The sequence below is a fragment of the Oryctolagus cuniculus genome, chromosome 8, assembly GCF_964237555.1.
Source record: "Oryctolagus cuniculus chromosome 8, mOryCun1.1, whole genome shotgun sequence".
NCBI classification, from domain to species: Eukaryota; Metazoa; Chordata; class Mammalia; order Lagomorpha; family Leporidae; genus Oryctolagus; species Oryctolagus cuniculus.
The window spans coordinates 19,024,545-19,046,356 of NC_091439.1; the positions used below are offsets into that span (position 1 = coordinate 19,024,545).

The 21,812-nt window shown below is 44.9% G+C and overlaps 1 protein-coding gene across 8 annotated transcripts in view; it reads left to right on the top strand.

Moving 5' to 3' along the window:
- Positions 1-21,812, top strand: part of ZNF827 (zinc finger protein 827) — a 189,329-nt gene that overhangs the window by 145,578 nt on the left and 21,939 nt on the right. For all 8 annotated transcript variants that reach the window (XM_051820031.2, XM_051820028.2, XM_051820023.2 and 5 more), the window contains exon 9: positions 20,830-20,967. In XM_051820031.2, coding sequence (XP_051675991.1) covers positions 20,830-20,967 — 138 coding nt within the window. The remainder of the gene's footprint in view (positions 1-20,829; positions 20,968-21,812) is intronic.

The following is a 21,812-nucleotide window of genomic DNA, read 5'->3' on the forward strand; positions in this document are numbered from 1 at the left end:
CTAGAGTTTACAGACTGTGGCAGTGGCCTGTTATTTCACTCTGTTACATTATTCCTAAACAGTCAACTCTGCACCTGGACTTCTGCATTTGTAAATTGCTCATGCTGCTAATACCTAATCCATAAGGTGGTAGAGGAGATTAATGGGGTAGTATGTGTTAAACCCTCAGCACAGTACCTGACACCTAGTGAGCATTACTAAAAGCTATCAATATTATAGTGCAAATCCTGCACCTGGCTAGCTAACTGAATATCAGCTGATTTGAACTTTAACTTATTAAGCACATAAATGTCCATTTCATTTTGTTCTTAAATCTCCATAAGTATTGTTGCTTTGCTCTAATGTTGTGTTGTAGCTAATACCCCCACCCAACCCCAATAAAGTGTCAAAATGGGAGATGTACTTTGAAAATGAAGATATTTCTAAGCTGGAATTGACATAGGCTAGAGCCAACTCATGAGTGGGTTGCCAGTGTCTTTAGATCAGTAGAGAAGATGGAAACTCTGTAGACAACTGGTACCCCTGCTGCTTTGTCAGCTTTACCTAGCATCACCTCGTATTTGCCTAGTTCTCAATGAATGTCAGGGATTTCTGGGTTGGTGCAGCAAATTTGTGAAACTCATGATAATTATTATTTTACTCCTCAGTAAAGACATTTAAAACTCATAGTGGAAAAAACTTGCAATTTAACATCAGGTAGCAGAGTTTTCTTCTCTGAAATTCTGCCTCATCAGCTCTGATAGGCAACATGAGTAAAAATAAGGTGAGGACGTCATAAAAGCAGCAGACATCGGAGCACATATATGTAAGGAAAATCTGCATTGGTGATAGGAGAGCTTGGTCCCTCAGACACAGATGTTAGGTCATCTTGTAGTTTTTGCTGGTGTGAATGTTGGAAGCAGATCAGTATCTTACCTGCATGTGCAGGGACAGAAATGCAAACCATGTGCATTGCTTGAGTGGAGCCGTTAAGTTTTCTAAGGCTGTAGAAATCTGTGAACGTGAGTTCGGTGTGAGCAGCCATACTCCAATACACAAAACCTTTGTCTTCATTTTCTTCTCAAGAAGTTCATCCAAGTCCCCTTGGTTCTTTCAGTGTACAGTTTATTATGATGATGCCACATCCATTTCATCATAAATTCACTGAGGGAGAATGATGGTGACTCATTATAGAAATTCATATTATTTTTATCAACAGAAAATGATAAAACAATTTCATACAATCATAGGGAAAAGAGTATTATTTACACTGGCTTGTGTCAAAATATTTACTCGACTGGCTAAAATTATAAGCATTTGGAGGCAGTGTGGGTTTAACAACAGTACAATGAAAATTTCCAGGATAAATCATTTCCATTTGCACCACAGAAACTTTGGTTTTTAAAACTCAGCGTAGTACAGTATAAGACAAAAATAATCCAAGCACTTGGAGAAACAAGCCTTGGAATATTGGTTCCTCCAAGCAGAACAAGGAAGGATTCTACTCTGTTTCTTTTTAAAACCATGAACACATGAAACAGAAAGGCAGAGAAGAGACAGATAGGAATGAGACCTCACAGCTTTGCGTTGGTAAACAAGTTCCAAAGAACACGCCAAAGCGTCCTTTTCCTGCCCAGCAGTGTTCAGGAGTAGGGGGCTGTGAGTAGTCCGCAGCGTTCGAAGAAGTCGCCCGCGTCTTGTGAGCGCAGGCTCCTGTGAGTGGCCAGGTGAGCAGCCGTGAGCGGACAGGACGGTAATCCTCTGGCGATCCTTACATAAGAGCAGTCCAGGGAGAATTTGTAAGGTCAGTGCGAGGCTTCCGAAACTGACGTGACCTGAAGGCGAAGAGTTTACCTCTTAGAGCAAGATCTCTACTCACTTTATTCTCTAGGGTCTCTTTTAGCTAACACAGAGAGAAGCTCAGATTCTTACAGACCTCTGGATTATATAACTCTATTGATTTATAAGTATTGCAAATGTAATCCAAGAGTTGGGTAATTCAGAGCCACTGGCCCTGAGAGACCAAAATTGTACATGAAATGTAATACCAGGCTGACCTTGCTGTTGACTTGGCATGACCCTAGGGAGGGCACCACCAGTATACACACCTCTGGTCAGTGCTTTTTGTGTGTGTGGGGGGGGGGGGTCAGCTGAGTACCTGTGAAACTGGTATAGTATCTACCACATAGGTTTGTAAGGAAGAGTGAATGACATAATTTATCTCAGGTATTAACACAGCGTTTGAGACATATTAGCTCTTACTGCATTTTATTATTGTTGCTAGCAGCATATTTCCTCCAACAGATGTTCAGAGAGTACGTAGCGGTGACACCAAATGTTGGGAATTTGATTTGCAGGTGACCAGTAAGGTCCCCCTCCCGCCATTCTCCACCTCCCTCCGCTCACAGCTCCTTGCTGCTCCGCCCTTTTCCGTCCCCACTGCGGCCTTCCCAGTGCCGCTGGTTTCTTGTGCATCCTTCCGGAGATACTTTGTGCACAAACAAGTGAAAACGCATCTGCATATATCAGTGTTTAGCTTAGGGACACTTACTCTTAAGTTGCGCTCCACTTCAGAGTGTAAAAAGCTTCCTTTCAAGCTGATAATTGAAATGGGGAAAATCAGGTCTTTTCCCTCCATGGTTCCCAATGACAAGTGTTTTACCCTGTGGGATCAAACGGTTGCCTCCTTTCCAATTGACAGAATACGGCGGACATTCACATCCCTTTTCAGTGGGGCAGCCATGGAAGCCCCAAGGAGTGACCTGATGGAATCACATGGCGCTTGTTACTGCGTCCAGGAGGCCACTTTATCCTGACAGAGACGTGGGTCATCGTTTAACTCTGTGGAATAAATAACCGACCCTCTTTTATGTATTTGTGTTCGGCTTGTTCACTGGCTGACTCCTGAGTATATTCTCGGGGGATTAGGAGCCTTGTTGAGGAGCCACTGTTCAGATACCCTACTCTAGTTGAGCGTTCATGGTAAAGAATTTCAGCAAACATCAAACCGCTTCCCCTTCCCTTCGTTTAAAGCTTTCTACCACATGCGTGGACCTAATCTAGTTGTGATTTAGCTTAGCCACGTTCTGTCACTGAGGTCAAACTTCTCACTGCCATGGTGCCTAAGTAACAGTGTTGCCATCTTGTGAGTCAGCATGGGGAGCCAGAGGAGGTGGCCTGCGGTCACTCGGCCCTGCCAGCTGGCCGGATTTCTGACGTCCTTTCGCGGATACACCTTGGGTAGGCGTTGTCATGGGCCATTTTGGTTACACTTACACTTTGAGGGAGGAAATAAATGTGCCAGTTCATTGGAAAGCCCTGTCTTTGAAGTCTCTCATTTTTTCTTTAACCCGGAGTTAGTTATGCGGTTACTTTGCCAGACCAGTGTTTGGGATCAGGTGTTACTCCATGCCGTGTTCTGCTGTGCTTGGTCCTGGTTTCTTTTGGGGCAGAGATGGCTCTGCGAATGGGCTGTTGACAGGTGAAACATTTTTCCGTTGACCTTTACAGGTGTTGCATAGGTATGAGGGCACTTCAGAAAATTCATGAAAAATGCAATTAAAAGGTAAGTTTGTTTGGGTGCGGAAAATTCTTGACATCTACACACAGTTTATTCATAATAAGCATTTTTCACGACCTCTTTGAAGACCCTATGTATGTATGTGTTTCAAAATTTTTGGAACCAAAATAAACATCTTTTAATTCCATTTTTTATTACCTTTTCAAAGTATTCTCATATTTGCTTTTTAAATGGGAAATATAGAGACCTCTCCAGGAGTTTTACCGATGAAAGTATGTCCTGTAAAATTAGAATGCGACCACATTTTCAAGCAAAGAAGCCACCAACAGGACCTTGAGACAAATTCATAGGCTGAAAAAGCAGCCAGACTCTGCTCAACTGAGAATGTGGCAGCATTCCAGCTTGGGAAGGAGCGTTTGTGAAATCTCATATTAATATTACATGCAAAAATCTTTGTTCATGCAACATTAAGGTTACAAGTGTGCACATGCCAAAACTGGGAAATAGCAGAAAATAAGATTTCTCATGGTGACATCTGTTCTCTACTATAGAACATGTTCCATAATACAGTGTATGGTTTGAAGACTGATTAGTTATGCAAAGCTTTTGGTATGCAGTGTGATTAAGAACTTGAACTTCAGCGGGGGGGGGGGGGGAGTGACAAGAGGATGGGACAGGGAGGTAGCTGAGCTAAGACTGATTCACTCTCAGCCTGGATTTCACCTTATGACCTTAGCAAGCAATTAGCTTATCCATACTTCAAATTCTCTGTGAAGAACAATGCACCTTCTTCCTGTTTCTCCCTAGTTCACAGAAAGTGAGGCCAAGAGTCCGCTCCGGTGAACTCTCCAAAGAATGTTGAACTCTTAGCATCAAAGTTGGAGGTAGAGGCTTTCTGTTAAGGGGTGGAACGTGGTGCAGCACAGACAGAAGAGAATCTTTTAGTCCTGTCTGTGTGGGAGTTTTTGCTTTAACTTAGAAGCATCATGTATTCTTGCATGTTTTCTCTCTTTTGCCTCTAACTAGTGAACTTTTAATCAAGTCAGCAAATATTTATTGTATATTATGCAAGTATTTAATCCCTATGTAAAGAGAGAAGATAGGAAAAGATTGTTTCAAAGATAACCAGGTCAGAAAGCATGAGAAAAATACACACAACCTCTGAAAATAACTAGTGCATAGCTAGAATTTATTACATTTCCACTCTGGAGTAAGGTAGTCCCTCCCTATTTCTAAATGTATTATTTCATTTTTCTATAGTTTGATTTGTGACCAAAATATTGTATTGACATTTTTGTATTAATTTGATTTCCTTTTCAATTTGAAAATTGAAATGGAAGGAAGGTGCCTTTCTTTAAAAACCCATTTCTCCTCCTTTTGCTTTACTATTTCAAAATCGAATCAATGAGTATTGTCTGTTATTTTTAAGATATTCTCAGGCTGCTACATATTTACGTGTCTGATTTCTGACCCCCAAATCCATTTCTTGCTCTCTCTTAACTCTGAAGTGATTATATAGGAGTGGTTTGGGTCTTTCATTTACACTGCTGACAGTGATAATGTCCTAACTTCCATATATAAGTTTGATTCTTCATGTGCATCAGTGGGATATGCCTTTGGGGTTGGATTAAATTTACATCAAATCTTTGACACTCTGACTTCACTCTGTTCTTCAACAGGCATTTATGGTCAAGGCAGCTGATAAGGTTGAATTTTGATCTGAGGCTATAGAATGTAGTGGCCCCTGCCACTTCAGAAAAACTAAACGTAAGACATTGAACTCCTTAGTACCAGGTCTAAACCAAGGTCACCAGCCTGTGAGAGACTGGAGGCCTGCAGCCATGAGGCTTTTTCTACTTTACAAAGAGATTAAAGGCCCTTCCTAGAGAGGGGTGGCAAGCCCAGTGGACGCTCCTAGGGATGTGTGCAGTTATGAGGGAAGCTGTGTAGTGCCCAGTGTCCCTAGTTGGGCGTCCTGAGTTCAAATCCTGGTTCTGCCTCTCAGAACCAGCTATGTGAGAACAGGCTAATTCTTAGCCATTCTGAGCTTTCAGTTTCTCACCTATAAAGTGAAGATAATATTGAGAACAATCTTCGTATGTTGTTTTGAGGACTAAATGAGTTCTTGTAAGTGAAACTGTTAGCCTTAGCTTAGTGTGCTGAAAAAAATATGTCTAAGTAAATCTTAGCTCTTCATTTGTAATTTTCTGTCAGCCACATCAAATCCACAGCTTTCTCCCCCATTAAGGAATGTCTAAGGGTATTGAAATTATTGAAAATGATATTATTATACAGATGGCCTGTTTTATTTATGTAAAAATAAGATGTTTGCCAACTGTGTTACTTTTATCATTGATAAAAAGTCACTCAGTGCTACCAGGCATTGTGACATACTTTCATAGGAAAACACAACAGTCTCTTTCCTCCTCTCTTCACTAGCAAGATGCTATGGCCCAATGGTTGTGTCCCCAAAATTCAAATGCTAAAAATACTGTATCTGTGATTCTCCATCTGGAAAAAGATAATCAAATAAGTCAACCAACAGAAATCCTTACCATATAAAACATACAACTCTGCCTAATGAAAATGTTGTATTTCCGGGTCAAGGAGAAAAAAAAAATATGTGGTCAGTGTTACCTTAAAATGTTAACTTTGCCATCAACTAACCAACTGTATAGTATGCTGAAACTCAGGGTGGGGAGAAAGGCAAAAAGAATAGTTATATTTTCTATTAATATAGAATTCTGTATGAGAGTCAAGAAGACTGAAAATATGAAACTGAATGTAGTCACCCAAGAATATGGCAGTGTCTGAGACCTGATAAGAGCTTTAAGTAAATTTGGAAATCTTTAGCAGAATGGTTGATATCTTCTTTTAAGAAAAAAAAGGCTAGAATAATTGAGAGTACCACTGGATTCCCATCTTAAGGAGAGAACTGCAGAATTGCTAGGGGCTTACCTGGGCAATATTTGGAAATGACTGTGACATGAGTTTTTTAAAAACCTGTTAAATATTTTTAAAAAAATTCCCCCATGGGTGTGATGTATAACACATCATGTAATTTCAGAAGTAAATCAATATTAAAATGTTAGTGATTTGTAGTCTGAATTTTCAAATGTTATACTATTTAGAAGTGTGAATAATTTAACCATGGTGGTGTGCTCTTCCTTTTAGTTTGTTCATTCTTTCTAGTGCAGCAATAAACAAGGGAAAAAAAGGAAACTCTCCTGTTTGCCCAAAGTATGATATTTGCTCTCCAAATGTTCTCATGTGTTTCCATACTTAACAGAAAATAGTAAAAGAAAACTTGGGGGTTTAAAGATTGGCTGTTCCCTAATACAGTCTTAGGGTACCTGGCACTTGAATGCCTTGTTATTTTTCTTCACTCTGGAAAGTTGAAAGAACACTCATTATAAAATCTTATTCTGGGACAGGTGAATGCTGACCTGAAATAAGTTTTGCAATCAACATTTGCATGACTTGGTACTCAGATTTTTGATGCGCAGCAACCCATCAGACCTAAAGAGCTAGGAGGGGAGCAGGGAGGAGTTAGGTGGGAGAAGTGAAGCAGAGACTCCATGTTCCAGCACTCTCCTTCCAGGCAGGTTCCGGAGGAGCACGGGAATTGCCCCCATAAAGCCCTCTTAGATGTGTATGCTCATAGATAACTTCTTTGTGGTTAGTGTATATAGAAAAATTGGAAATGGAACAAACCCAGATTGCAACACGTAGATTTGTCTGCAGTAAAATAAATTAGAACTGTTAGATTTTCAAAACTTTTTAATCTTGTTGTATCGTATAAGAAATGATTTGAGAGCATGGGCTTTTGAGGGGTTGGCACTGTGGTGTAGTGGGCTAAAGCCTCTGCCTGCAGCCATGGTGTCCCATATGGGCTCGAGTTCGAATCCCGGCTGCTCCTCTTCTGATCCAGCTCTCTGCTATGGCCTGGGAAAGCAGTAGAAGATGGCCCAAGTCCTTGGGCCCCTGCATCTGTGTGGAAGACCCAGAAGAAGCTCCTGGCTCCTGGCTTTGGATCAGCGCAGCTCTGGCTGTTGCGGCCATTTGGGGAGTGAACCAGTGGCTGTAAGACCTTTCTCCCTGTCTCTCCCTCTTTCTGTCTGTAACTCTACCTCTCCAAATAAAAAAAAAAAAATTAAAAAAAGGGTATGGGCTTTTGAGTCAGAAAGATCTAAGTTTGAGATAGGCTGTCACTTACCATTGACTGGTGACCTTGAATTCAACACCCTAGGCCTGATGCTCCTTTTTTTAAAGATATCTTAAATATGAAGAAACTTCAAAAAACTTCAAAAGCCCATAAAAAAGAAATTAAAGAATAAGATTATCTTGGTGCAATAACATTTTAAAATCCATGTATAATTTTCCCATGAACTTTTTGAAGACCCCTTTATACGTGTAAAATTCATAGTATTGTGCCTACCACAGTGGTAAATCCTCCATAAATGTAAGCTGTCATCTGAATCATATGTTGGGTCTTTAATATATATAATATATATATTATATATATTATATATAAATATATACATTTATATAAATTATATATAAATATTTATAAATTTATATATTATATATTTATATAAATATATTATATATAAAATAAATATATATTTATAAATATATATTTGAATATATAAATATATTTAAATAAAATATATTTTTATTTTTATCTATGTTATTTTTATATATTTATATTTACATATGAATTAAATATAAATATATGTAAGAATATATATATAATATACTTTTTTAAAAGGGATTTTACTTATTTATTTGAAAGAGGAAGAGAAAGAGAGAAAGGTCTTAAAAGCACTGGTTCACTCCCCAAATGGCTGCAACATCCAGAGCTGTGCCGATCCGAAGCCAGGAGCCAGGAGCTTCCTCCAAGTCTTCTCACATGGGTTCAGGGGCCCAAGGACTTGGGCCATAAAACTGCTGCTTTCCCAGCCATAGCAGAGAGCTGGATCGGAAGTGGAGCAGCCAGGACAAGAACTGGAGTCCAGAGGGGATGCTGGCACCGCAGGCGGAGGCTTAACCCACTATGCCGCAGCACTGGCCCCGTTAATATACATTTAACAAACTCTGATATTGTTTTATGAAATGGTAATAAACTACCAAAGTGAGGTGATACTAGATTTACACTGAAGTCTTTATGTATTAGAATTATGTTCAGCCTCACCACGAAGACTGAACCCGATGAGGATCTGTGTGTGTCACACGATGAGGAATTCAGATACAGTCAGTGTAAGGCTGGCACAGCTGTTGGAGGAGGACATCAAGGACCCAGCCTTCTAATCTTCTCTAGCTTTCTCAATGGCTTTCATCCTGGTGGTTAAAAGGAGGCTGCTCCCCCTTCAGGCATCCAAGGAGGAACAGTCCAAGGTGAAAGGCAAAATCCTTTTCACAAGACTGTCTTTGCGGAGGCCGGGGGGAGCAGAGGGAGGCAGAGTGTTCATGGTGTCTCACTGCAGGGGCTTCCACCCACATCCCATTGTCCGGAACTGTGTTTCGCAGCCAGCCCCTAACAGCAGTGGAAGTCAGGATGGAAGATGAGCGCATAGGGCCACCATGAAAACCCTAACAGCAAAAAGCGATTCTGTCAGTTACTGAGTTAAGTGATCATCAGTGTCTGCCTCAAAACCAAAAATACAATGACACAACTCCCAGGCCTGGTGATTTTCCGCTGAATATTTTAAAGTGTTCTCAACACGGACCTGCTGAGGGCATCTGCTAGTTCTTTAAATCCTATCCTCATTAAAAGGAATTAGGCAGGGCGAGCTCTGTGGCATAGCAGGTAAAGCCACTACCTGTAGTGCCGACATCCCATATGGGCGTGGGTTCGAGTCCTGGCTGCTCCACTTCCAATGCAGCTCTCCGCTGTGGCCTGGGAAAGCAGTAGAAGATGGCCCAAGTCCTTGGGCCCTTGCACCCCACGTGGGAGACCCAAAAGAAACTCCTGGCTCCTGGTATTGGATAAGCCCAGCTCCGGCCATTGTGGCCATTTGGGGAGTGAACCAGTGGATGGAAGACCTCTCTCTCTCTTTCTGTCTGCCTCTGCCTCTCTCTCTCTGTAACTCTGCCTTTCAAAAAAAAAAAAAAAAAAAAAAACACAAATAAATGTTAAAAAAAAATTGGGCATTGGTCTGTGTAACTGGCAAGCTCATGGGTAAATCCTTCAGATGTGACTCCTGAATCCATATTTTCAGTTTGCTTCCATGTTGCAGTATAAAATTCAGTTGCCATTAAGTGTAAAACTCATGATATTGGTGATGTGAATACTTCATTTATTTAAAACATATACTGATGATTCAGTGGCCTTGGAAATACAAGAAGAGGAAAAATGTAGAAGCAGCATTCGTTTTCATACCTTTTTTTAAGATGATGTTATACAGAGGCGGTAGACAGCCACTGGCCTAGATTCTGGCTGTGACTCCTCTGTTGGATGCCTAGAGGAGTTTCCTGCAGTGCTCAGATTCCGTGTGATCAGTCCCATTGGGATTAAGAGTGCCTAGTCCAAGCCATTCTCTGTTACCAGAGGAATCAAGGTCCGGTTTTCATCTGTTGATTGAAAATGACCTTCATAAAGAGCCAAATGTAGAAAACCCAGTTCTTTCCCAGCCCGACAGATCACGAGTCAATCAGCATTTATTGAGGCTAACTAACTGCTTGCTGCTCGCACAAAGCAAAAAAATGTGTCCAGCTTTTCTGGGATGGTTCCTCAGGTGCAGCTGCTTATAAAGAACCAGTTCCGCAAGCTGTTGCTTGTTATGGACACTGGCCTTGTTTCCTGTGGCTTGGAGGAGCTTGAATGAAACCGTAAGCCTGTCTCTTGCTCTCCCAGACTCACCAGCCGGTTACCAGGGCCCGTCCCTTCAGTTCTCTCAGCCTCAGTTTCCTTATATGCATGAAGAGAACATTGCACACGATGAGCAGTGAGGCGCCTCATTGAGCCAAGGTTCAGGGCAGGACAGAGACTTACTGTGTTCTGTGGAACCTGTTCTCAATCCTGTGCAAGGTGTAGAGTGCCCTGCAGGGGGAGAGATCCTAGAGCTGAATGCTTCATTTTTATCCTCATGAGAGTGGAGGAGTTGGAGTTGAACATACCTGATCTGCTTGATCCAGTCTTCTGTGAGTAAGAGTGGATGGAGGTGTCTTCCAGGTTCTGCCAGATGGGTTTATTGGAGAAATTCTAGTCTATTTTGTCTTCCAAGGATCTGTGCAAGAGCCTTCCAAACATACTAATGCAAAAGTATAATTTGTTCATTTTGTTAAGCATTAAAGTTGGAAATGTGCTCATTGAAAAGCAAAGCTATGAAGTCTTTTATACCTACGAATCTTCACCAGTGTTTTCATTTTGGCATCAATTGACAGAAGCTGTTGTGACATTCTGCTGTCTCAGCAGTTTGTTCAGTTGACATCCTGACCATCAGGCTGTCTCATACCTGGGGAGAGTATCTGAAACAGTCCCTCGAGGGCAAATGGTGACACCAAGACTTGCACAGAGGTGCTCACAAGGAACTGAATAGTTCTCTTAGGATCTGTCCCGGGCCACACCCTTGGCATGTCATGCAGAGTCACTAGTGATAAATGAAAGGGTGGCACAGGTCACCAGTGCCAGCCATCTGCATTATGGCCACTAATGTAATATACCCCTGAGGCTACAGGATAGCTTCTCTGAGCCAGAAATACCGAAAGGTAGACAGATTATCCTAAGGTGAAATGATCCTTTTTTTAAAAAAATATAAGGGATATAGAAGAGCTGCAGGCCCTGGAACGAAGCTGTTCACCCCACAGTGGCATCACGCACAGCGGCCTCCTGTCTCCACCAGCAGCCTTCAGAAGATGGCAGCTTCCTGGGAGCAGAGTCAGTAGCGAGCCCAGGAAAGCAGACGTCAGAGGCAGTAGGCCTAGGGTCTAAACCGAAGATTACAAAGGTGCTGCAGAGAGCGTGTGGGACAGGGGAACTAAATGATAAGTTTATTTTAGTGCAAAAACTGTTCAATACATGCATAGCTTTGTGTGTGTGTGTGTGTGTGTGTGTGTGTTTAAAACTAATTTTACTTGTTTGAAAGGTAGAATTACAGAGAGAAAGAAGGAGAGACATCTTCCATCTGCTGGTTCACTTCGCAGATGGCTGCAACTGCCAGCCAGGCATAGCTTTTTTATAGCTTGCACTTGCAGGGACTTTTTGAAGACTCCCTGGTACATGTGCTGCCTGGTAAGTGACCTGAGAGGAGTTCATCTGCCCTGGAGTATAGGGGATTTCAGAATTGCAGTTTGAGTTACGATGTGAAACTTCTCTGCCTTGATGACGAAGAAAAGAAATAATCAAAATGTACCGAATGTCCTAAGGGAAAGCCCAGGCAGGGCCAGCGCCTCTTCCTCAGGGACCAGCAGATACTGGTTGACCTGGGCAGTAGCTTACGCCTCGAGGTCTTGTTTCAGTCAATCTTTTACTTACAGAGTTATCCAAATAAAGTCTTCTGTCTCAGCATTTCTGTGTCAAAGTCAGGTTGAGAAATGGTGCTTGGAGGGGATCATTTATTTTCTCCAGGAATGCAGGGATCTTCTCACACAGGGAAAGGCACCAGCAAAGCTGAACCATGCACCTGTTAGAGGGCTGAACTGCGCTAAAACCACGAGGGAGAACACTGGAGGCCTTTCCCTCCTCCACCTTGTCCTTTGAGTTTTGTTTGTTTGTGTTTTTGTTGCTGAGTTTTTGTTCTTTTCCCGTTTGCTTATGTTTGTTTATTTTAAAGAATAACTTGTACCAAGAGTTGTGGCACAGTAGGCTAAGCACCACTTGTGACACCAGCATCCCATATTGGAGTGCTTGTTCGAGTCCTGGCTGCCCCACTTGTAGTCCAGCTCCCTGCTTATGTGCTGGGAAAACAAGTACTGGGCCCCTGCTACCCATGTGGCTTCATTCTGGCTCAGCCGCAGCTGTTGCAGTCCTTTGGGAAGTAAACCATATGATAGAAGAATCTCTCTCTCTCTCTCTCTCAGTTTTTTTTTTTAAGATTTATTTATTTATTTGAAAGAGTTACACAGAGAGAGAAGGAGAGGCAGAGAGAGAGAGAGAGGTCTTCCATCTGCTGGTTTGCTCCACAGATGGCTACAACAGCTGGAGCTGCACTGATCCAAAGCCAGGAGCCAGGTCTCCTTCGTGGGTGCAGGGGCCCAAGGACTTGGGCCATCTTCCACTGCTTTGCCATGTGCGTTAGCAGGGAGCTGGATCAGAAGTGGAGCAGCCAGGATTCGAACCAGTGCCCATATGGGATTCGGGCACTGCAGGCCCTTCTCTCTCAATTTTTATTTGCTTATTTATTTGAAAGGCGGAGTGTCTGGAGAAGGGGAGGGGGGAGGAGGAGAGAGAGAACTTTCACTTGTTGCTCCATTCCCCACATGTCCACAAGAGCTGGAATTAGGTCAGGCTGAAGCCAGGAACCAGGAGCTCCATGCTGGTCTCCCTCGTAGATGGCAGGGCCCCAAGCACTTGGCCATCGTCTTCTGCCTCCCAGGTACATTAGCAGAGAGCTGGACTGGAAGCAGAGCAGCTAGGACTCAAACCACTGCTCCAGTACAGGATGTGGGCATTGTAAGTGGCAACTTAACACGCCATGCCACAACATCCACCACCATTTATTTATTACCAAAAATGTTCCCCAAATGGTGTGGAAAGTCCCATGGGACTCTGTTTATGCTGGTTTACCTCAAAAGGGATTGGGCTTCCTCCTGTGCCTTTATTCTAACTTTTGATATATTGCACCTTGTCACTTCTCTGTACCTAGAAATATTCTAGGCTGGTGCTTTCCAGAGAGATGGGCAGAAGTCCTAGTGTTGATGACTTGTTGCTAAATCTGCACAGATCCACTTGTAACCAAGACCGTCACACTCAGAGCCAAAGAATGGGAGAAGGAAAATCCCATCTTTATTTATTGTGGACTTGGCATTGATTTCCTGTGGCGTGGAGGAGCTTGAATGAGACCGTGACCTGTCTCTGCTCTCCCAGACTCACCAGCCAGGTCACCTGGGGCTGTTATTGCAGTCGTCTTGGCCTCAGTTTCCTTATATGTGTGAAGAAAACATTACACGATGATCACTGAGGTGCCTCCTTGAGCTAAGGTTTGGGGCAGGATGGAGACGTAGTGTGATCTGTGGAAACTGTTCTCAACCCTGTGCATGTCGTGGGGTGTCCTCGGGTGGGGAGAGGTCCTGGAGTTTATTGTTTAATTTTCTTCCTCATGAACGTGGAAGAGTTGGAACTGAACCTCTCTGATCTACATGGCCTCTCTGTTGAATACGGTTGGCGGAGCTTCCTCTCAGAATCTGCCAGATGGGCTTGTTTCGGGAAGGCTTTGGGAGGAATTATTTGATAGGTTTCATCTTCCCAGAACCTGTGTGTGCACAGAAGGCAGCATCATCTCTTAGTTACAGGATGCACTGTTGTTATCTTGACTAAGTCAGCTTCATCATTGCAAGTAAGGGAACTCAATTTGCTCTAAACGAGAGGAGCTGAGAGGTTTGTGCTGGGGCTGACTTTACACATGCTCCTGTTTTTCCACCTGTCTCATAGTAATGGAAGGACCTACTCCTGTACACCTGTCTCCTTCACTTAAAGCAAAACAAAACCAGTGTTAAGAACACGGAAAAGCCCCAAATGACGTTCCAAGCAAAGATGGTAGGTAGCAGAGCAGAGAAGGAAACACCTGATCACTTGGCACCAGGGAGCCAGGAGTGTGTGGATGAAACTTATACATTGCCCAGGGATCAGAGAACAAGGGTCTGAAAAGAAATTAAATGCTTTGCAGGAGACACCGCGCTGTAAGACTCCCTGTAAGAAAGAAGTGATCCTGAGGCAATTATTTTATTCTAAAAGAAGGAAGAAAATCTTGAGTGTACATTTACAACTCCTTAAAATAATCACACAAACACAAGTAAGGGGTATGGGAATAAAGATGAGGAAGCACACAATTTTTAAAATCATCCCTAAACTCCATACTGTCTGGGGACTTTGAAACATATCCCAAAGCCACTATGGATATTGCACTTTTCTGTTATACTCACACATACTAAGATTCAGTAAAAAGGTTTTATGAAGCAAATTCCTCAATAATCCAAAAGGAGCTTCCCAGGTTTTTTTAAAAAGCAGAACACATGATGCCGTTAAGAGGGCAGTGCGCTCAGCTGCTGTGCACTTACTGCTTTGAGAAGGAATGTCTTCTCCCCGATCCTGGAGTTTGGGAATAAAGTTTGTCACAAGCTAGACCCTAACACCCAAAGCCCAAGAGCAACCATGGCAAGAGGATTCACTTAAGAAAGCCCTACGTCGTAGAAAACCCAACTAACAGTGGCTGAAACAAACAGGGACTTACTTCCTGACAAATCAAGAGGCTCACAGAGGGGTAGTGACTGGCACTAACTCAGCCACCGAAAACACCACTGAGGACCCAGCCTGCTCTCGTCCCTCCTGTCCTCCGTCCTTGGCAAGCAGCCTTCATCCTCATGCCTCGTATTCACAAAGTGGCTGCTGTAATCTCGGGTGTTTCCTCTGTGATCAAGAACAAGTGAAAAGAGGGATAACCCAAACCATGTCTTTCCTTACCAGAAAAGTACAAGCCTTTGCGTTGTCCAAAAGCACATGGCAGACCTAGCTGCCTCCGGGGTCGGAGAGGCGGGGGAAACCACAGTTGATGACGTCCATTAGCTTATCTGGTAAACCGTGTCTGCCAGAGCCTTCTTAAAGATAATCACCCTGTTGCTTGGTGCTCCTAGGAAGGAGTCAGGATATGGAATGTTTGGGGTTTGACTCAGGACTGCAAATATTTTCTACTAATAGAATCTTTATTATTATTATTATTTGACAGGTAGAGTTATAGACAGTGAGAGAGAGAGAGAGAGAGAGAGAAAGGTCTTCCTTCCGTTGGTTCACTCCCCAAATGGCCGCTATGGCCGGCGCTGCTCCGATCCAAAGCCAGGAGCCAGGTGCTTCCTCCTGGTCTCCCATGATGCGGGTGCAGGGGCCCAAGTACTTGGGCCATCCTTCACTGTCCTCCCGGGCCACAGCAGAGAGCGGGACCGGAAGAGGAGCAACCGGGACTAGAACCCGGCGCCCATATGGGATGCTGGCGCCTCAGGAGGAGGATTAACCAAGCGAGCCACAGCGCCGGCCCCTCTACTAACAGAATCTTGAAAACACAGTTGTTATATTGAGTTAAAACACCTATTCACAAGGCAGATGGCCGTATTTTTCACTGAAGACTGGCTGTAGACCTTAATTAATGCTAATAAATTCCCAGTCTTTGCTCCTATAAAATGAGGATAATGTTTATTCCCTGTCTCACTTGGAGCCTTTTATTCAATCATTCGTTTACTCAGCAGCCAAATCCTAAGCCAGATTCCGTGCTGGGCACTGTGCTAATGTTGATGACACTCAGATAAATAACACAGAACCCCAGTTCCCAGTTATGCACAAACTAACAGGGACCGGAGGCCGAGGAATGTGTTTTTCAAGCACTGCTGCATTTTAGCTGTACTGTGTGCTTTATGTAAAACACATACACACATACACACACACGTACATCAAAAAGTTCATGGAAAATGGAATTAAAAGATAAGTTTGTTTTACTGACAAAAGTTTTTGAAATCCATGCAGTTTTTTCACTATACTCATTCTCCATAAACTGATTTTAAACATTTATTTATTTATTTTCATTTTATTCGTAAGGCAAAGAGATGGAGAGAAAGGTCTTCCATCTGCAGATTCACTCCCAAAATGCCTGCAACAGCCAGGGCCGGGCCAGAGCAAAGCCAGGAGCCTGTACTTCAATCCTGGTCTCCCATGTCGATGGCAGAGACATCACCTGACGCCTCCCAGAGTGCATATTAGCAGGAAGCTGGATTAGAAGTGGAGTAGCCAGGATCACTGTCCACTCTGCCTGTCAAAAAAAAAAAAAAAAAAAAGAAGAAGTGGAGTAGCCAGGACTCAAGAGAGGCACTCCTATATGGGATGCAACCACCATGAAAATAATCAAAGAAATACTTTGTGGGTCGGCGCTATGGCTCAGCGGGTTAACGTCCTGGCCTGAAGTGCCAGCATCCCATATGGGTGCTGGTTCTGGTCCCAGCTGCTCCTCTTCCGATCCTACTCTCTGCTGTGGCCTGGGATAGCAATGGAAGGTGGCCCAAATCCTTGGGCCCCTGCACCGGCGTGGGAGACCTGGAAGAAGCTCCTGGCTCCTGGCTTCGGATCTGCGCAGCTCTGGCCAATGTGGCCATCTGGGGAGTGAACCAGTGGATAGAAGACCTTTCTCTTTGTCTCTACCTCTCTCTGCAACTCAGTCTTTCAAATAAATAAAATAAATCTTTAAAAGAAAAAAGAAGAAGTGCTTTGGGACAGAGAAGGAGAAATGATTAATTCCACCTGCGGAGTTGGAGACTGCTTTACCAAGGAGATGGAATCTGAGATAGGACTTGAAACTGAGTTGGAGTTTGTTGTACAAAAGAAGTGATGGTGTGGGAGTAGCTTTTGGTGGAGGAGTAATTGGTTGGAAAGCATTGACAGCTTAAATGTGCATAGTTTGTTCCTGAAAGATCAAGAAGCTCCCTGCTGAGCATTTGGGCGGTGGGAGGTGGAGCAGGAGCTAAAGGTGGGAGGAGGCGGAAGCCAGGCTGAAGGCACACAGTAGCCCAGGGAAGGACTCTGGCCTTGGGGCGTTGTTGAAACACAGCGCAAGCTCTGCTCAGACTTGTGCGTCAGAAAGTCCGCCATGGAACATGTGAGGGAAGAAGAGAGGGGAGAAGGGCTGGTGACAGAGCTGTTTCAGAGGCTCCGGCAACAATGGTGAGAGATGCTGGCCCGATGAAGGCAGAAAGATCTTTGAGGTAAGATGGACAGCCTTTGGTGACCGGGTCTGTTCAAAGAGAGAGAGGGAGGAATAGCAAAATGATCTGAGCTTGGTCAACCCTGACGTTCGGGTGGCATCATTCACAGGAGATGCAGGAGAACGTAGCACCTGCTGCGCCCCACGTCAGCTCCGAGAGAGAGGAGCGGACACCTCTCTTCAGTACTTGTGTTGTCCAAGGACTCCTCCTCTTCCCACTGGCCCTCAGCCCCCAGCGCCACCCAGCTGGGACTTCAAGTCAGGTTCTGGAATGAGGCTCCAAATGCCCTGTGGTTGCCTTGCTCCCACATGTGAAATGAAAACAAATTGTTGGGGGGGGGCAATTGCGGACAAGACTTGGGGCCCCAGCAAGGGGCTGTGACAGTGGCCAGCTGTGGTCACCAGCACAGCGCGGGTGTCGTTTCTACTTCACACTCGGAGGGTGTCCTTGCTCTCCAAGGCGGGGGTGGGGGGGTGGGGGGACTGAACTCTCTGTGGTGCTTCAGCTTCTTGAGTACCTGACTAATACTTGAAAGAATTCTTAAGAGACTTCTTCGTTTTTAATTGCACCCACTTGTTGGATCTGTGACCCAATTAGTTCATTCTTGCGAATGTATTAGGAGACCCGCCACCCTCTTGACCCCTCCTTTGGAGCACTGTTAATGGAACCGGTGAAATACCTGTCGTGGCTGTGTGGCTGGGAGGCCCAGTGCTTGGCCGCAAGGACAGTCATCAAAGACTGGTTCTTATCCTCCCAAGTTCATCTGCCCTGTGTGCCCACCCCCCCAGCCCCAGCCCTTGCTGTTTGGAGATTCTGAGTCCCACATTCCTACTTTAATAAGACTAGCTCTTCTCCCTGGGGCTCAGAGCACCAAGTTTTAACAAACATAGGTAAATCAATAAATGTGTTTTATCAGTGTCAGGATTGCTGGCAGGTGCCTCACAGCAAACATGAGTCCAATTGCACCATCATTGGCCCTGACCCCTGCTTCCAAACATTTGGGTTTGCTGCTGCTTTCCTTAGATTATGCTGTCTGGCAGATCTTCAAATGAAAGTTGATCTAGTTCACTCATCCAAATGCAGGTGGAATCCTGGATTGGGGAAGTAACTCTACTAAATTGTGTGAAATCAAGTTCTTTCTTCTGATGTTGTCCGTGAGCAGTGGTCTGAGCAGGTCATCTGCTTGGGTCTCATGGAAAGCTCTTTGCACCAGTTAATCACTGCCACGGGGTGTCTGGTTCTGTAATGCAGCACTGTGTTAAAGAAGATTCACGATCATTTACTGAGGTAAAGGACAAGATACCAACTTAGCCTATTATTTGCCTTGGTTTTCAAAGTGAGGCTAAAATCCTATCAGGAGCCCTGGCAAATGGCCTCCTGGAAGTGTCCACTTCCCTCTTCTTGTACTGTCTCTGTTGCCTGTCTCCTTACACTTGCTGTAGAAGGAGTGTTTGTGTAATCTGTTATAGCTCAGTGAAAAGAAATATGCAGAAGAAAATTAAATATATTCTTTTTTTAAAGATTCACTTATTTATTTCACTAGGCTAATCCTCCACCTGCGGTGCCGGCACACCGGGTTCTAGTCCCTGTCAGGGCGCTGGATTCTGTCCCGGTTGCTCCTCTTCCAGGCCAGCTCTCTGCTGTGGCCCGGGAATGCAGTGGAGGATGGCCCAAGTGCTTGGGCCCTGCACCCGCATGGGAGACCAGGAGCACCTGGCTCCAGGCTTCGGATCGGCACAGTGCGCCGGCCATAGTGGCCATTTGGGGCGTGAAGCAACAGAAGCAACATCTTTCTCTCTCTCTGTCTCTCTCTCACTGTGTAACTCTGCCTGTCAAAAAAAAAAAAAAAAAAAGAAAGAAAGAAAGAAAGAAAGAAAGAAAGAAAGAAAGAAAGAGAGAAAGAAGGAAAGAGTGAATCCACTGATTCACTCCCCAGATGCCTGCAATGGCCTAGGCTGGACCAAACTGAAGTCAGGAGCTTCTTCCACGTCTCCCACATGGGTGGCAGGGGCCCAAGCACTTGGGCCATCTTCCACTGCTTTTCCCAGGTCGTTAGCAGGGAGCTGCATTGGAAGTGGATCAGTCAGCACAGGAACCAGTGCCCATATGGGATGCTGGCATTGGCTTTACCCGCTATGCCCAAATGCCGGCTCCCACATATATTCTTACAGATGATAATGGGAAAATATAAACTTTCTAAGGTGAAAAGAGGAGGAATTAACATTCACTGATTTCTTTTTTTACTATTAGTATTTCTATTTATTTGGGAGGCAAAGAGACAGAGATGGACAGAGAACTCCCATTTGCTGGGTTACTCCTCAAATGCCTGCGATGGCTTGGAGCTCAGTCAGGCAGAAGCTGGGAACCCAGAACTGAATTGGAGTCCCCAGATGGGTGGCAGGAAGTCAGTCACGTGAACCATCACCACTGCCTCCCAAGGTCTGCATGAGCAGGAAGCTGGAGTCTGGAGCCGGAGCCAGATAGCAAACCCAGGCACCCCAGTGTGGGACTTGAACCTCCCAGCTGGTTCCCTCGCTGCTAGGCAAAATGCCTGTCCCCTAATGTCCTCTGATTCATTCATGCCTACGGATTACATCCAGTAAGTTGCATCAGTCACTGTTTTGCCAGAACTGCTGGGACCTTGACAACAATTTCAGTGCACTGTCGCAGAGGTGGGGAGCGTCCAGCCAGCAGGCAGACCGTGTAGGGCCTGTGGAATCATTTGGTCTGTCCCTGCCAAGGCAACCATAGGCGAGACTCAAAATTGCCTGAATGTATAGCAGGCTCTCTAAGCTGATAGTTTTGTATGCCCTGTGAATGAGGTTACAGGTAATGCAGATGGCCCTGGGCAGAAGAGAGGTTCCCCACTCCGTCACGGAGTTCCCTGTGTAACAGTATGCCCCTGTCGTCCCTGAGCCTGCTTAACCTGAGTCCCTCTTGAAGGAGTTTGTACACTCCAGAACGTGGGCCAAACTGCGCTTCACGAAGGCCAGTGAAAGAGGGTTCGCTTCCTTCAGCTGGTCCACTATTTGCTTTAGAGTTATTTACTGAGATTTGGAATTCTTTCCTTCCTGTCTTGTGGCAAGAGTCTGCGTTTCTGGACTTCTAACCTGCAACTCATCCATTCAGTCATTCAACAAGTGTTTACTGAGTTCCTACTGTGTACTGGGCCCAGTGCTGTCAACCCACGTCTTCATTGATGATTTGAAAGAGAGTGGACTGGAGCGGGAATCCCCTTCCAGCATAGCTCCCGGGAGGGGCCTTCTTAGGAGACAGGAAGTGAGCCTAGGAGGGTTCCTGGGGCTTCCTTGCAGTGACTCGCCACGTGCCGCAGAAGGAAGCCTGTGTCGCGGTCCTCAGTGCAGACTCCAGGGAACGGTGTCCGTGGTGCCTGTGTGTCCCTCACAATGCTTTCTGTCCTCCCGGCCCAGAAACAGAAAAGCTAGTCCTGGAGGCGGGAAACGGATTGCCATCCTGGAAATTCAATGACCAGCTCTTCCCCTGTGATGTGTGCGGGAAAGTGTTTGGCCGCCAGCAGACGTTGTCCCGGCATCTCTCGCTGCACACAGGTGAGTTCCGGCCTCGCTGCGGCCACCCCCACCCGCTGTGTGGACACGTGTCTGTCTTGGCTCCTCAGGCCTTTTATCTGCATGCTGATGTAAGGCGGAGGAGGGGCTTTTTGTTTGTGTGGAAAGGGCACACTGAGTTCCAGGGAGGACTGAGGAGGGATACACAGTAGGCGTGCCCAGGTGAAACTCCTGCACCCTGTGAAGGCTCCAAGGGGCTCATCTTCTTCTTAAGGTTTATTTTATTTATTTGAAAAGCAGAGTTGCAGAGAGAGGGAGACAGAGAGAGAGAGAGAGAAAGAGAGCGCGCACACTTCTATCCCCTGGTTGACTCCCTAAATGGCTGCAACAGCCAGGGCTGGGCCAAGCCAAAGCCAGGAGCCTGGAGCTCCATCCAGGTCTTTCTGTGGGTGGCAGGGGCCCAAGCCCTCGGGCCATCTTCTGCTGTTTTCCCAGGTGCGTTAGCAGGGAGCAGAAGTGGAGCAGCCAGGACCAGAACCTGGCATTCATATGGGATGCCAGCATCTCGGGGTGCAGCTCATCCCATTGCCACAGCCCACCTTATTATTGTGGGTGGGAGCACCGGGGGAAAAGGTTGCTCCTTGGTAGATAAACTCATTTATAAATAACACTGGGCAGAGAGGGTTGATTCTGTGGATCGGAGAAGAGAAAGCCACCAAGTTAACAAGGGGTACAAGAGGATTACATAAAAGACCAGTACATTAAAGACCGGTGAAGACAGAAAGATGTAAGGGAAAAGCAACTGTAAATGTAAGGCAGAGTGGAAATAACAAAATCGAGCATCTCAGTTTTCACAGGCTTTAAAAAAATCCAAGTGTATCTCATTT